Source organism: Eretmochelys imbricata, chromosome 27 (assembly GCF_965152235.1).
Source record: "Eretmochelys imbricata isolate rEreImb1 chromosome 27, rEreImb1.hap1, whole genome shotgun sequence".
NCBI lineage: Eukaryota > Metazoa > Chordata > Testudines > Cheloniidae > Eretmochelys > Eretmochelys imbricata.
In genome coordinates, this window is record NC_135598.1 from 13,111,353 (window position 1) to 13,126,140 (window position 14,788).

A 14,788-nucleotide genomic window follows, 5' to 3' on the forward strand; every position below is an offset into this window, starting at 1 on the left:
GTTTCTGATTGACTTGCAGTGTTGGGACAAGTCACCCCCAGTTTTGTGCCTCCATTTCCAAATCTGTAAGAGGGATATAATATACTAAAGGGATATTGAAAAAATTAATGAACATTTGTTAAACTCTTTAAGATATTCAGATGAAAGGCACTAAAAAGGGTAAATATTATTCGGTAGTTGAGTGACACCAGCCCTGGGTATTCTCCTGGGGCCATTCTGATGATACAGGATAGGATAGCTCTAATAGACAAGAATGAGAGAAAGCCCTAGTGGAGTATAGTTCACTGCAACTATAAAAACGGAGGGTCTGATGGCATGGCCACATCTCCTAATGGAGAGGCCATACCTAGATGTTATGCAGTACAAACAAGTGGAGTAGCTGGGTCTCTCTCATAGTACTCTCTCCTGAAAGTAAGGCTTCCTACAGTCTTTTCCCTCACTAGCACATCCATGCAGCAAAGAGCAGAACTGAGCCCCAAGGTGGAATATACCATATATAGAACTAGGGGTCATTGCTAATTGTTAGGTCTCCAGAATCCAACTGCCAGATTAAACCTTATGGATTAACCCTTTCTATTTTCCACAACTGATGTCCTAGTGACACACATTTACAACACCTACGTGTCTCTGTAGGCACTTACCAGAATGTGTCCTTAAGTGACCAGTTAGTGCATCTCTCCTTTGGCAGGCATAGCTACAAAGATGACATTTAAAAGGTTTTTCCCCTGTATGTAGTTTAATGTGGCGGAGGAGGTTACCCTTCTGAGTAAAGGAAGCTCCGCACTGATTACACTGGAATGGCCGTTCACCTTAAAATGACATACAAAAAAAAGGACATTTAATATTTATATGGATATCACTTCCAGCCCCTCACCCTTTCCTTTTTGGAGGAGTAAAGAATGAGATACTGGATCAAATTCTGTCCTGGGACACAAACACCACTCCTGTTAACCTCAGGGGAAGTTACTTGTGAATTTGGCACAATGTGTCCATTTATGAGAAATATTCCAAATGTATAGTTTTTCTGTGGACTGGAAATAAATGTTCTTGAGGAAGTTGATTCTAATATGTTGAGAATTTTCAGGGGAAAAAAACTTTTTTAATTCTTCCCAGTCTGTACCTAATATGATAGTTGACTTTGTGTTAAGGTATGGTACAAAGAGAAGCATGACATACAAGCAAGATGCAGCAACCAGCAAAACAGCTTGACTCCTGGTTTTTGACTGACTAAGTATTTACGTGATGAAGTGCTAGTGCCTTTCATCCAAAATTCTCAAAACACTTCACAAACATGCTTTTACAAACATTCAACCCTGATGAGATATGTAAATATTATTGTACTCATTAGGCAGATGGGTAAAGAGAGGCACAGAAAGATTAAGTGACTTGCCCAAGGTCATATTTGCAGGTTCAGGAACAGAACAAAGAGCTGTGATTCCTGCTACCCTTTTAATCACTAGATCACACTCAAATCATATGGTATCAAAATGTAGCTCTTTTAAGAATAATATAGGGATATTTACCAGTGTGGCTACGTTTGTGAACCATCAAGACATTGAGGCTAATGCAGGCTAATCCACAGACATCGCAGTTCATCTTTCCACTAGTTGGCCTGATGTTGTCATATGAACCAGAATGTCTCTCCAGTTTAATGCTCTCGTATTCATTATATTCTCTTGGATAGCTGTAAGGTATTTCAGATTCTTCTGTATTTTCCATAGGCTCTGAATTCAAAGCACTCTCTTCTCTTTCATTGTATTCACCCTTCACTTTAACCAAGTCATCTGCAGGTGAACAATAAAGCACAAAATGAAAAATTATGTTAGAAGCTATAATGTCTCTCTAAAACAAATCCACATCAGCTAATTTAATATAAAAATGTTTAAAATAACTGCATGTTTGACGTAAATCCACAAAAATAATGAAATACAATTAAGACATCAGTCCTCATGGATCTTGCATTTATAGTGATAATCTTAAAGAAATAATTATTATAAAAATTATACATATTAATTATATTTTGGGGATATTTTGCTTCTATGTTATATAAATATATAATACACCATATATCAAATTGTTATTATGTTATATATACTGTACAATATATAAAAGAAAATATTTGTTCACATAATACATAATTAGACTATAGAGATTATTGCCTCAGGGTGTCTGTCATTGAGGCCAAAAATGCAGGGGATTCTTGTCCCTTCCTCTGAAGCATTTGGTGCTTGCCACTTGACTAGATGGACCACAGGTGTGATCCAGTATTTAATTCTGCTGTTCCTATGTTGTAGTGTGAGGAGAACCCCTTTTAATTTAATTCTTCTCAACAGTCCTCATCAGGATTTTCACTAATTATCACTTCAAACAGCAACTTCTATCCAAGGATCTCAAAAGCTTTTAGAAGCATCCATTAATTTCCATTAAAATTGCAAAGAGAACTCAGGGGTCAAATTCCTCCCCAAGATATTTGCTCACAGTCACATAGCACGTGTCTGACAAATAATTCAGGTAGCCCTGATTATCAGCATCCTGCCCTACTGGTAGGGCATACTTGGCCTCCTTCGCCTAAATGTCCCTGGATAGGCTCCTGGTCCTTTGAGTTCCCATTTTTTCTGGGTGGCTAATGAAGACAACCTCTTAGGTTTTGGTTAGAAAATGACCCTACTGGCAAGATGGGACAATGGTGCAAGTAGTTAGCCATTTGCAAATAATAACCCCTCACTCAGGAGACAATGCTCCAGGAGTAAAAACATGAGGAGACTGACCATTCTCTTAGAGATAAAATATATAATTTCCTGTTTGAAAGTATTGCACTCCTGGCCACCTGCTCCTTTTCAGAAATGAGGGTTAGACAGTTAAATATGGCCTTCCTGCTAAGCAAGGTGCTTGCCCTTTCTCTAATGTATAGAACATGGACTATCAAAACTGCATTATCTCTGGATCTGATAAAGAAACCACATCAAATGCAGAGAAAAAACAATTGGTGCTAGTGAAAATGAAGTGACAGCATAAAAAAAAGTGAAAAAATAAAAACCAAGCAATAAACCCTTTCATGAAGTCAAACTTCTCAGCTGAAGTATGGAAGAAAAATACTCCTTTGTCCTGAATACTTGCAGTGAGCTCAGGCATTTATATGGGCACCAAGTATGCTTTTGTCTAAAAATATAACCCTTTCTCACTAGGGTGCAATTTTCTGCCTGTGGCCTTACTTCTGGCTTAAAGGTGTGGGGATGAGGGGGGGAACAAGTGGCTGTGAGGGTCCTGGTGGTGAGGAAAATTCCAGGAGGTCTCCCTCAGTTTTTCCCTTAGATGATTCTGTCAGAAGGAAGTGTGTTTCTTTCCCCTTTCCTCTCTGTGAGCGGGGAGGTTGGCACTCAGAGCCCACAGATCACCCAAGGATCCAGACTGGTCTTGGGTAATGGTCCACCAGAGGTTAATCTACACAGGTACCTTATTTCTCCTTATCTGTTTCAGGAGTAACCCTGCCTCCCTATCTACCTCCTGGACAGTGCATCTCCTCAGAGTAGCAGCCGTGTTAATCTGTATCCGCAAAAAGAAAAGGAGTACTAGTGGCACCTTAGAGACTAACAAATTTATTTGAGCATAAGCTTTCGTATGTATGTAGCTCACGAATGCTCAAATAACACTGACAGCGTTTCCCTGCTTGAAACTATTGCTGCCCATTCCCATGCCCCCAAATAGGGGATCCTCCAGAGCAGACTGGGCTCAAGCAAAAGTTAGTGTAGCCTCTAGCTGTATAACTTTGCACAATACTGACTGCTAGTTGTTGGGGGGAATGTTAAACAAAACTCTTTTCCACACAGATTTATTTTTTAATAAAAGAGGGCAATCCTTACAAAATAATTCATCAGGTCCTGCACAATGTGTTAAAAGAAAGTGCACATTGCAGCTGCACCTTGCTGATACCTTCAGAAATATTTTTAAATTTCCACTTACTAATTAATGTTTTACCTGTCATCTGTATTAAATGCAGCTGCTTAGGGGAACAGGCTGGTCTTAACCTCTGATGTAGAAGACTTCTCTATAGTTTTATCCTTTATGTTTCCCACCACAAGTTCATGGTTCACATCTTTTTACTCTTTAGAGAAATATACCAATGTTCGTGAATAATATACGTGTGTTTTGTCCCTGATTTCCACTGGGACAGATGAAGCAGACTGATATAGTTTAGGCTATATCTCATGGTTCCACCATGGAAAATAACTGTGTTTTGCTTTTTCCTTATTGCACACTGTTTGCAATGTTTTTGTTTTCTGATGATAGATGAGAAGGATGCACCTGAGTTCTGATCAAGGCCCTCCCCCCTAAATCATCACTACCACTCCAGCTGTCGGTGATATCCCACCAAAGCTTGAGTGCTTTTCAGTTTGCACGTAGGCGTTAAAAGAACCTCAACGGAAAACTGCAGCTACTGACAACTAAAAGATAGCAGAAAGCAGAACCTATTAGGGAAGAGTTATTTCATTTTGAGTGAATGTTGGTATAGAAATATTACCTTAAGATGTTGGCCACAATTAAGGGGAAAGTAGTACTACCAAAGTACCTCAGTGTGCTTGTGATAGGCGAAGGGAACAAGTGGCAATATTTATGCCATTTTCCCAAGGAAAAGAAAAGAAATGGCCTAGGAAAAGTAAGTCAATAACTGATCAAGTGGTAGTAGAGGTCTGCACTGCCATGCAGGAGACAAATTCAGTTTCTAGTCTAGGCCTTTTTGCTTTGCAAGCTGGCAGGCATAGGGAGCCTTATGGAATCATAACACTAATGGTTGGGTGGGAATGCTTCATGTTGCATAAAGAGAGATTTTGACAGGTTCTGGAGAGTACCCAATCTAGTCCTCCTCAGACAAAAGGAGAATGCACAGAATTGTGGAGGAGAATTAAAGTGAGGAAAGACGAGGATATTCTTAAAGGGCTCATTGAAGTACATATAGGAACCACTTGGTTAAAAAGATAACAGTTATTGCCTCTTGTGTATAAGAATTATTGTCCCTTACGTGTTCAGGAAAGTGAAGAGGTTAATAGAGAAGAATTAATTAATCTGTCCTGGCCTGGGTAACTACTTTTTGGGGCCTTCCGGAAGACAATACACACAGCAGAAAGGATCTGGTATATTTTACACAACAAAGTGGTGGTGTGATACATTAGGGCTGATGCACATGGTTTCATTTCCTGGGGTGATGATTATGAGATGAAAGACATACTCCAGAGTAATATTTTTGTTTCACCTGAAACACTGTAAAAACAAAGGGTTCTGGAAAAGATCCAAAATATAAAGCTGTGATGGCAACATCAGACTGAGTCACCACAGAAACTCTGCATATGTATGCTCTGTAAATTCAAGAATAATAATACACAGTCAACAACAGCAAATAATTAAGAAAAACAAGTGTGTTGTCTTGACTATACTCTCTAAGAGGAATTCTCAGGGGAACAGCCTTCAATTGCCATGCTTAATCCAATTCCTTGACATCAAACACAGGGAAAAGAATGTGAGTTTTGTGCTGTTACTGAGCAAAGTTTGTTACTGAAGTTACAGAAGACAGAAAGATTAAGAATCAGAAGCCATTAAAGGCAACAGCACAACAGGGTGATGTTGCTCAAGTATTGTACGAGGAGTGGGGTCATAATAATGAAATCCTCGACACATGCAAAAAGTCAAATGGATAACAAAAGAAACTTAATCATCTTAATGTGGCGTTTTAATGATGCTACTGATTTGCTATGCCAATTCTGAGATAATGAGCCCCCTAATGCTACAGATGTTCAGCCAGACTTAAAAAAAAAGAAAAGAAAAGAAAAAGCTTTTCTTGTATGCCATTTCCTAACTATCCAATTAAACAAATTGTGAAAGCATCTAGATAGTTTACCAGATTTTGACAGCTGTTCATAGGATTTAGAAGCTTGGAGCACTAAAGAACAAAAACAAATCTCTCTCTCTCTCTGTATATATATATATATATATATATATATATAGAAGGATTAGAATGTTTTGTGACTACCTGTACCTGACTGATATTAACTGATGAATTGTTACATACAGTATGCAAATGTCTCCACAAACTGTTCCTAGAATTGTGAGTACAAGAGAGAATTGTGAGGTACTAAAACCACTCTTTGCCATCTCACAGAAAGTGAGATTTTCTAGCCTATGCTGGCAAAATAACACAGTTGCATACCACAAAACTGAAGAAGTCATAAGAGTTTACATATTAAAGAGAATTCACAATCCTGAATGTCTATGAAAAACTCAGCAATCACTATGCAATGAACATAACGCAATGTGTACATACTGTAATTCCATAACATGGCAACCATTTTCAATCCTGTCAAGTGAAAGCATAAACAAAGAAGAAAAATCCATAATCAAATACTTGAGGAGATGCACACAGTTCATCCAATTACAAAACCTTAGATAAATTACTTCTTTTCTTTCCTTTCCATGTTTTCTTAAGATTCACAAAAGTGTTAAATTACATGTTCATTAAAAATTTCAATAAAGATTACAAAAATATTTTTCAGTATATTTAGTACTGGAGAAAGGTGCCAGGCAGGCAGCTTGCAATTTAGGCCAGGTCTAAACTACAAGCACTTTGCCAGTATAGACATAAAATTTTTATTAACGTTAATGTTAAAAATTCTATAATACACAGGTTAAGAAACGAGTGTCTGTACATCTGGGTATAGTGCATAGATTATCCACAAATACAATGTTTGTTTAAAAGTCATAAGATACCTATCGTGCATAATCAGCAATAACCCAAATTTAGGTGAAAAAATTTAACAATACAGTTTAAATATTAGCATCCAAGTATTTGAGTACATCACTCATGAAAAGTTGTACAGTGAGTTGGTTGTAGAAAGCAAATATAGGAATGAGTGTAGATTGTCCCTCAATAATTGAGCATTTACGGTAAGGTGTCCATTTAAAAAATACATATACTGGTAAAGCACTCCTAGTGTGGATGCAGCTTTTACCAGTAAAACTATGCTTTTGCTGATATTACTGCATCTAAGGGATTTTGATGACACAGCTAGTTGGTCACAAATCACACCTCATCATATCTCTGACCAACACAGTTATGCCTGGCCTTACCCACAGGACAGGGACAACACAAACGGATACAGAGGAACTTTCCTTCACACCATTATGTCAATGTGGCTGCAGGTATCAACTGTAAGGATGAGAATGGAATTCAAGTCCTCCTGGCCCAGTCAGACTTTGAGGTTTCTCTGCTGAAAATGGTGATAAAGCCAATTAATGATGACTGTGATGATGTTTTTTGTGAGAAGATCATTTGTCAGCTAGGCACTGAAATGGATATTCTCAAGTCATTTCATAGTCCCCTGAACAACCATCAGATGAGCTCTACTAATCTGGACTGGATTAACGGGCAAGTAGAAGTAAAAGATTCCACTGCCTAATACCAGTCCTCTGAGCCACCCCTCCTCCATTGCAGCTCTGACATGGTCTGGAACAACCTTTCTGTATTTCTCCACCTGATTGTCCATTTAATTTAAAAATTCATGATTCCCCAGCAGTTGACTCCAGCCATGTCCCCTTCTGCCCTAGGGATGGAATAGACATGGCTGGAACTCACTGTACTCTGGCAATCCCAGTAGGTCTTCTAGCCCCATTACAAGACAATGGGTTTACCAGCAGGCTGGGGCTACACTACATTGCACCAGGGATTGGGTGGAGCAGCACAAAGCCAACTTTGCTTCACGTTCCATAGGTGTTCCAAGCATTGAGCCAGTGTGCCTGAGATTTTGTCTTATCAAAATAATTATTTAATCTATGGGTCAGATCCTCATCTGGTGTAATTCAGCAAAGCTTCATTGGACTTCAGTGAGTATCTGGCCCTACTGTCCTTTATTACCGTCAGATTATTTTTGCCTGTTGCAACTAGTGTCTTTAATTTTAGTTCTATAATTCACCGTCTACATTTTAGTGATAAAGAAATAAACACCCGTTTAAGTTATACACTGTATACAGCACATTTCAAGGGTGATATCTAAATGAGCCAATGTAGTGTGCACCTGGTAGAAATTTCACTTCTAAAAATAGAAGAGAAACTTTCATAATTCCTCTCTGTGGAATGCATGTTTTATGCTAATTAGTCTCTTTATTTTTATTCAGACTTCAGATAAAAATAGAAGCAAATCAGACTGAAGTACAGCACTTCAAATAGAAAAATCAGGAATACTCTTCCAAGCATTTGTACATTTAACTTCTATCTATAACAATTCCCCTTTTAATAACTGTCCTCCAAAAATCAAAATAGAACCTGATGTATCTTAAAATATAATTAATTACCACAAAATAAATCATAAGAATTATGCTGGAAACTCAAGTGAGCCAGGAAATTCAGAGTTAACCCTAACCCTCAGCTTCTTAGAGCTTTTTCATCAAAGACTAACATTCTGGTTTTTTTCCCCTGTGGAGACCTATAATTTCATGAAGGATCCTATGCCTAAATATTTTGAATGTCTGTTAGCTTTTGTGTATTATCAATTGTCTGCCCTATAATAATGGTCTTTCACTTTATCGTGCTTTCATTCAGAAAGATCCCAAACCACTTTACAAAATGTTACTGATTGAACTATCTATATAGGAATTACATTGTCCAAAGCTAAGTGCTATCAACTCTGGACTGAAAGATAGCAACCATATATTATATCCAACTAAAGCTGCAGTGGGAATTTAGGGAAGCGGACTGTAATCATCCTGGATGGAATGTGACTAGAACACCAGGCATTATTTGGGGATGAGAGTTTAGTATTGATTCAGAGAGAACACCACTTCCTACTTCATCACCTGCAGTGCCTGAATTTTATCTTGAGCTCTCCCATTCAAATCCTGTCTCTGCCAATGTTGCTTAATTTACAAGATCTTCTGGCATTGATTTTCTGAACTTTTTTTTTTTAAAAAGAAAAAAGAAGAAGATTAAACTCTGAGTTTTTCTGTTACTATTTAGATAACATGAGTCAGAGAACACAACTTGTAAAACTACAATTCCTAAAGTCCAGAAAGCCAGATACAATCACAACCATTAAATCACACTTCAGTAAGACAGTTGAATCAGAAAACATCTGGACATAACAATCAGACTGAAAGAGGTTATATGTTAAATTCTGATAGTATAACCTTTAAACACTATCGAATGAGATTAAGAGACATATTACTAATGTGATCAGTCAGGCTTGACTTTCTTTGGTCAGCTGGTTTTTAAAATGCATTTCAAAACCTGAACTGTTTAAAGTACAATCTTGCTAATCACTCTCAAATAGATTTTCAAATGTCCTTTATTCCAATAGCACCTGATAATACTAACTGACATTTATATAGCAAATTTGATTCCAAAATGTTTTCAAAATTATGCACAATATACAGGATTGAGGAATCACTCTTGTGTGGAGTTTAGCAGCCAGTACACCATAGTGCATAAGGAAGGGAAAATTTTGGCCCAAAAAAGCAAGGCAAATTCCTACTCTTATGAAAAGTACCAGTGGAAATTTAATGAACATGCAGAGAAGACAGGACCTTGGTTTTTAAGGTACTGCCTAAAAGACCCAAACAGATTAAACCGCATGAAACTCAAATGATCTATTTTGGAAGAATGAAAGGTGAGTCAACCAAACCAGGATTTGAATGTATAATTCTAGATAATCCAGGTTTTGAAACTAGATTTTTAGATCACAAAAAGCTTCCCCTCCAGAGTTACTTTGTTGCGATAATATAATCCATTAATTACTTTTGCACTTTAATCTAGCTTTGACCGCCTCTGGGTTAATTTCTGCATTCCAGCATCCTTCCAGTGACTCAAACATTATTAAACTCATCCTTTTTTGCCACATAAATAGGTCTGGGGATAAAGTGTGAGTTATCTTAATTGATATCCTCTACTAGCCCATGTTTCTGTAAACTGATTCTTGTCTAATGTGACGTGTGATCTGATTTCCAGGGCCATTCTCTCATCTTCACCTCTCATATGTTGTGTACCGCATGGGAAAAAATAGGTCCCCGGTCTAGATTTCATTTCAGTACAAAAAGAATAAATTGTCCCAGTTTTAATTTCACAGTTGTATTGTATGGATCTGTGGGTTACATACAGTGTGAACAGAGGAAAGGGAGTACAGACCATGAGAACTAAAAATCTACTGAATAATAGTATGTACCTTTTTCCTCCTTGGCCTTGCCTTCTCTGACCAGATATGATACAGATAGTCACATACCTCAAAAGAAATTTAGTCTTTTTTTCCTAGGTAAGGATAATGGATTAAACAGACTAAGGAAATGACTGCACATTTCTGGCTAAGGCAATCAAGATTACTGAGTTTTCATACCTCTAATTCCTAATTACATACCCCTAATTCCCTGTTATAAGTGCCCAGTACAAACACAATCTGCAACTGTATGTCATTCATAAACAAATTGTAATGAAACTGACTAATTTTTGTTGATGTCATTAAAAATGTTTGGCAGTATTGCTTTTTGTTGACAGTACAGTACTGCAGAGTTAAAACAAAGTAGAGTAAATCTTTTGTTGATAACATTAGGGAGATGTGACTTTCAGTTCAGACATAGCTATCAAAGCTCACAGACTTGACACAGTTAACCAGTACAGACTCCTTGCCTGGTTTTAACACTTACAGAAATCCCCTGTTAAGTGAACTTCTGCAGCAAAGTACTGCTGATGTTGTGAGATAACCCCTGAGTCCCATGAGCGGCAGGGCTCGATCTAGGCTTGGGAGATGTAATATTCTGATAAAAAACGGCACTTCCTTTTCAAGCAGATAAGTGCGTGTGCTAAACAGCACCACTGGAACCTCAGTGAGCGCCTAAGCGAGGGTTTGTCAGCCTCTCCTGTCTCACTCCAGCCTTTTAACCGCCCCCTTTCACACACCTAAATGCAGCAGCAATTAGCATCCATAAACCACAAATGTGGCTTCTATTTCTTTTTATTTCACAACCATGAAAGCTAGCTAACATTCATAACACTGAAAAAGTAGTCTGCCTCAACCAATGATGGAATTGAGACTTTAATTACAGTACTTGTGCTTGACCTGTGTCTCCCATGGAAACAAATATTTTTAATTTAATTTTTAAATTAAGGATGTGGTGCACTTAAGCATGTGCGCCACTCAAGGCCACCAGGGTGGGGGATATGAAAAGGAAAGGGAAGTCTAAATCCTTCCCCCAATATCTGCCTCGTTGCTTGTCTCTTTTCTGACTAGTTACAGGAAGCACCATTGGAACACTTTTTTTCATAGTTGCAGGCAGGCATACACCATGTGCACCACAGCATACAACTTCAATTCCCTTGGGGCAGCAAGGGTTCTTTTTGTTCTTCACCAAGCTTTTTATTAACCTGCTACTACAGTTCTCTGTCTAACTGCTTGCACTATATTCAGTGATCATACTAAGGTCAAGCTCATTTCCTTGGGCTGTGTGTGTGAAAGGCTGAATTTCACTCACCATGTGTAACCTTTCTATGGCATGTTTTGAGCACGCGGCATGCAGGCAGAGGGAGCATCATATCACCCAGTGTGTGTTTGTTTGGCCAAGGGACTGTACAAATTCGAAATTGCTAGCTACAACTGCAGATTTTCTTACAACTGATTTGCAATGTTCCTGGGATGCTGCTTCTTGTTTTCCACTGAGAACAGTGAAGAGGGATACAGAAATGCAACAAGAATATTAGCTTTGATGAGATATTTTGACATTATATCATAATTCATTTATTGCCATTATTAATTTTCTGTAATGTCTCCTTGACGCTTCCCAATCTCACCATCTGCAAAGTTAGCCCAAAACTTCTACCAAACCAGTCCAGAGTTGGACAATATACAGATTGCAGTTGTCCCCACCTCGCACAAAGCTTGAAACCATGTCTCCATTACTCTATATGGAAACCACCTCCCCTGATAATGCAAGATTAATAAGTGAACAAGCTCTAAGAAATGATCATTGTTACCAGGTATGGATGATTTAATCATATAACAGGGAAAATGCTGGCTTACAGCAGTAATGAAAGACAATTATTATTGTTGGAGATATCTTTAATTGAAAAAAAAAATACTAAACTATCAAATGCCTGATTGCCATCCAAATAGATGGCTGCCTGCCATTCAGCAGCTGGAGAACACCATTTGGGAATGGACAATGACCATAGGCTGGTGGAACTGAGTTCTTCTCAAAACCTGGCATGAGCGTCCATGGCTGTATAACATCAAGATAGGAAAGGAGGCTTCTCGGTAGGCCTTTGGTGAGCTAAGCTTGATAGTGAAGCACCAGACCACAGGGATGAGAGCACTGCTTCAATGTGGAAGAGATTTTGGACTTCCCTGTGAAAAAACTGTCCACCCTGGTCTTTTGGGGACAAGTTTGATGATGGGAAGTCAGTGGAGGGTATGTTGTGGAGACTTGCAGGACAATACAGAATGTGTTGCAGGGTGCGTGATCAAACGGAGTAAAAAGGCCACATGAGGGGCCAGAATATGGACAACCCTGGTTGCGCAGCTGCCATCAAAGCCTGGTTTGACCTGTATAACTTTTAGGATTGGTGATGATGAAAAGAGCCCAGCTTAGCCTGAGTCTGCACTTCTCACTTCCATTTCCAAAGTCGCAATGGTGGCACCATCTTTTCTGCTACTAAACTCTTCCCTAGGCCTGGAACATGCCAGAACCCCAGCCTCCTTCCCACATCCTACTATAAGTCAAGCTCCATGACATTGTGGCACAGGGTTCTGTGGTTTGCATGGGGTGTGGAGGTCCCCATGTAGCTCTTCCATGGCATCACCACCCAGAAGAGTGGACGTTGTCAGCTTTGCTACTCTAGGACCTTCTCCACCCACAACGGGATGGGGGCAAGCATAGCATTTGATTCACACTAACTGAATCCATTTAAAGCTCTTTACATTTAAACATTTATTTTTAATCTTCAAAGCTGCAGGGGTGATGAAAGCTTTGGTGGATCATCAAGGGATGTTCATGAATGTGTACACAAGGTGGCCCGACAAAGAGCATAATGCCACAATTTTCAAAAACAGCGGACATGTGACGAGCAGAGAAAGGGGAACTGTATTCCTACTAACAACACTGACATGTTACCACTGTGATTCTGGATGACTCTGCATACCCATTTTTGCCACGGCTAATAAATCTTTTCATAGTTACAACAAACCCAAAAAGATGCACATCCACTAATAAATCCAGCAGGTGCAGCATGGTGATGGAATGTGCATCCAGGTAACTGGAAGTAAAATGAAGATGGTTGTTGACCTGCAATGACTGTTCAGTGACTAATGTTCGAATTACATACCCAATACATTTTGTATAGCATATGCGAAAGCAAACGTGAAGTTTTTAATTAACAATGGAATGCGAAGGCAGCTGGATTGGTATAAGTTCATGCACATACAGTCACACAAGCAACTGTTCTTGAGCCTGTTAGCATAGCCTGCACTCAGCATGCTGCACAAATTAGAACTACTCTGTGCATAGACTATCAGACTGATGGTGCAGAACTGTATGTGAAGCAAACACAAAACACAAGAACCAGAGGTCCCATAACACAAGAACCAGGAGTTACTCAATGAAATTACCAGGCAGCAGGTTTAAAACAAACATAAAGAAGTACTTCTTCACACAACACATAGTCAACCTGTGGAACTTGTTGACAGGGGATGTTGTGAAGGTCCAAAGTATAACTGGTTCAAAAGAACTAGGTAAATTCATAGAGAATAGGTTAATCAATGTCTATTACTCAAGATAGTCAGGGATGCAACCCCACGCTGTGGGTGTCCTTAAACCTCTGACCGCTAGCAACTGGACGATATATTCCCTATCACTCGATAATTATCCTGTTCTGTTCATTCCCTCTGAAGCATCTTGCACTGGCCACTGGTGGAAGACAAGACACTGAGCTAGATGGACAATTGGTCTGACCCATTGTAGCCATTGTTATGTTCTTAAGTAGTAAATGTCATTTTATGTTGTGATGCTGTGGTATGTCTTTTTATGTATTAAAAACATCCTTCTCCTATTTCCTCAAAATCTCTTTATTTGTACATTGAAGATCTTCATAGAGGAGTGGATTATTGTGGTGTTGTAGTGGGTTTATACTCTGGGTTGTTTCATGAAGGATGAATGTTATAATGGCAAGGTAGTTTACTGAAGAGTGAATTGATGATGTATTGTTATTAATAACAGTATCTTTGACATGTAAAATTCACAGAACCTTTGTTTTCAAGAATAAAAGTTATTGCACAAAAGAGGGTTGCAGCAGATCAGCTGCCATATAAAATAATATGTACAAGAGCAGGGTCAACATAAATGTTCTCTTCTCTGCACATAAAATATATTTGGATATAGCTTTTCTTTCATACTATTGCAGGTAGGTGAAGTGCCTGGAAAAATGTCATGAAGGAGCTAAAAGTAGGGGGCAGTCAAGTAACTACTAATGTCCTGATTGATGCCAGGATATTGGGCAGGTGATATGTTTTAGGTTCAGGCCAGATTTTCAAAGATATGTATTCGCAAAAAGAAAAGGAGTACTTGTGGCACCTTAGAGACTAACCAATTTATTTGAGCATGAGCTTTCGTGAGCTACAGCTCACTTCATCAGATGCATACCGTGGAATGCATCTGATGAAGTGAGCTGTAGCTCACGAAAGCTCATGCTCAAATAAATTGGTTAGTCTCTAAGGTGCCACAAGTACTCCTTTTCTTTTTGCGAATACAGACTAACACGGCTGTTACTCTG

General features: G+C 38.7%; 1 protein-coding gene across 2 annotated transcripts in view; it reads right to left on the minus strand.

Moving 5' to 3' along the window:
* The window catches only part of IKZF3 (IKAROS family zinc finger 3), a 54,321-nt gene that overhangs the window by 24,508 nt on the left and 15,025 nt on the right, over nucleotides 1–14,788 (minus strand). Inside the window, exons 4-5 of one of the 2 annotated variants that reach the window (XM_077806329.1) lie at nucleotides 1,524–1,784; nucleotides 642–809 (exon numbers count right to left, since the gene is read on the minus strand). In XM_077806329.1, coding sequence (XP_077662455.1) covers nucleotides 642–809; nucleotides 1,524–1,784 — 429 coding nt within the window. The remainder of the gene's footprint in view (nucleotides 1–641; nucleotides 810–1,523; nucleotides 1,785–14,788) is intronic. The other variant, XM_077806331.1, reaches the window with a different exon arrangement.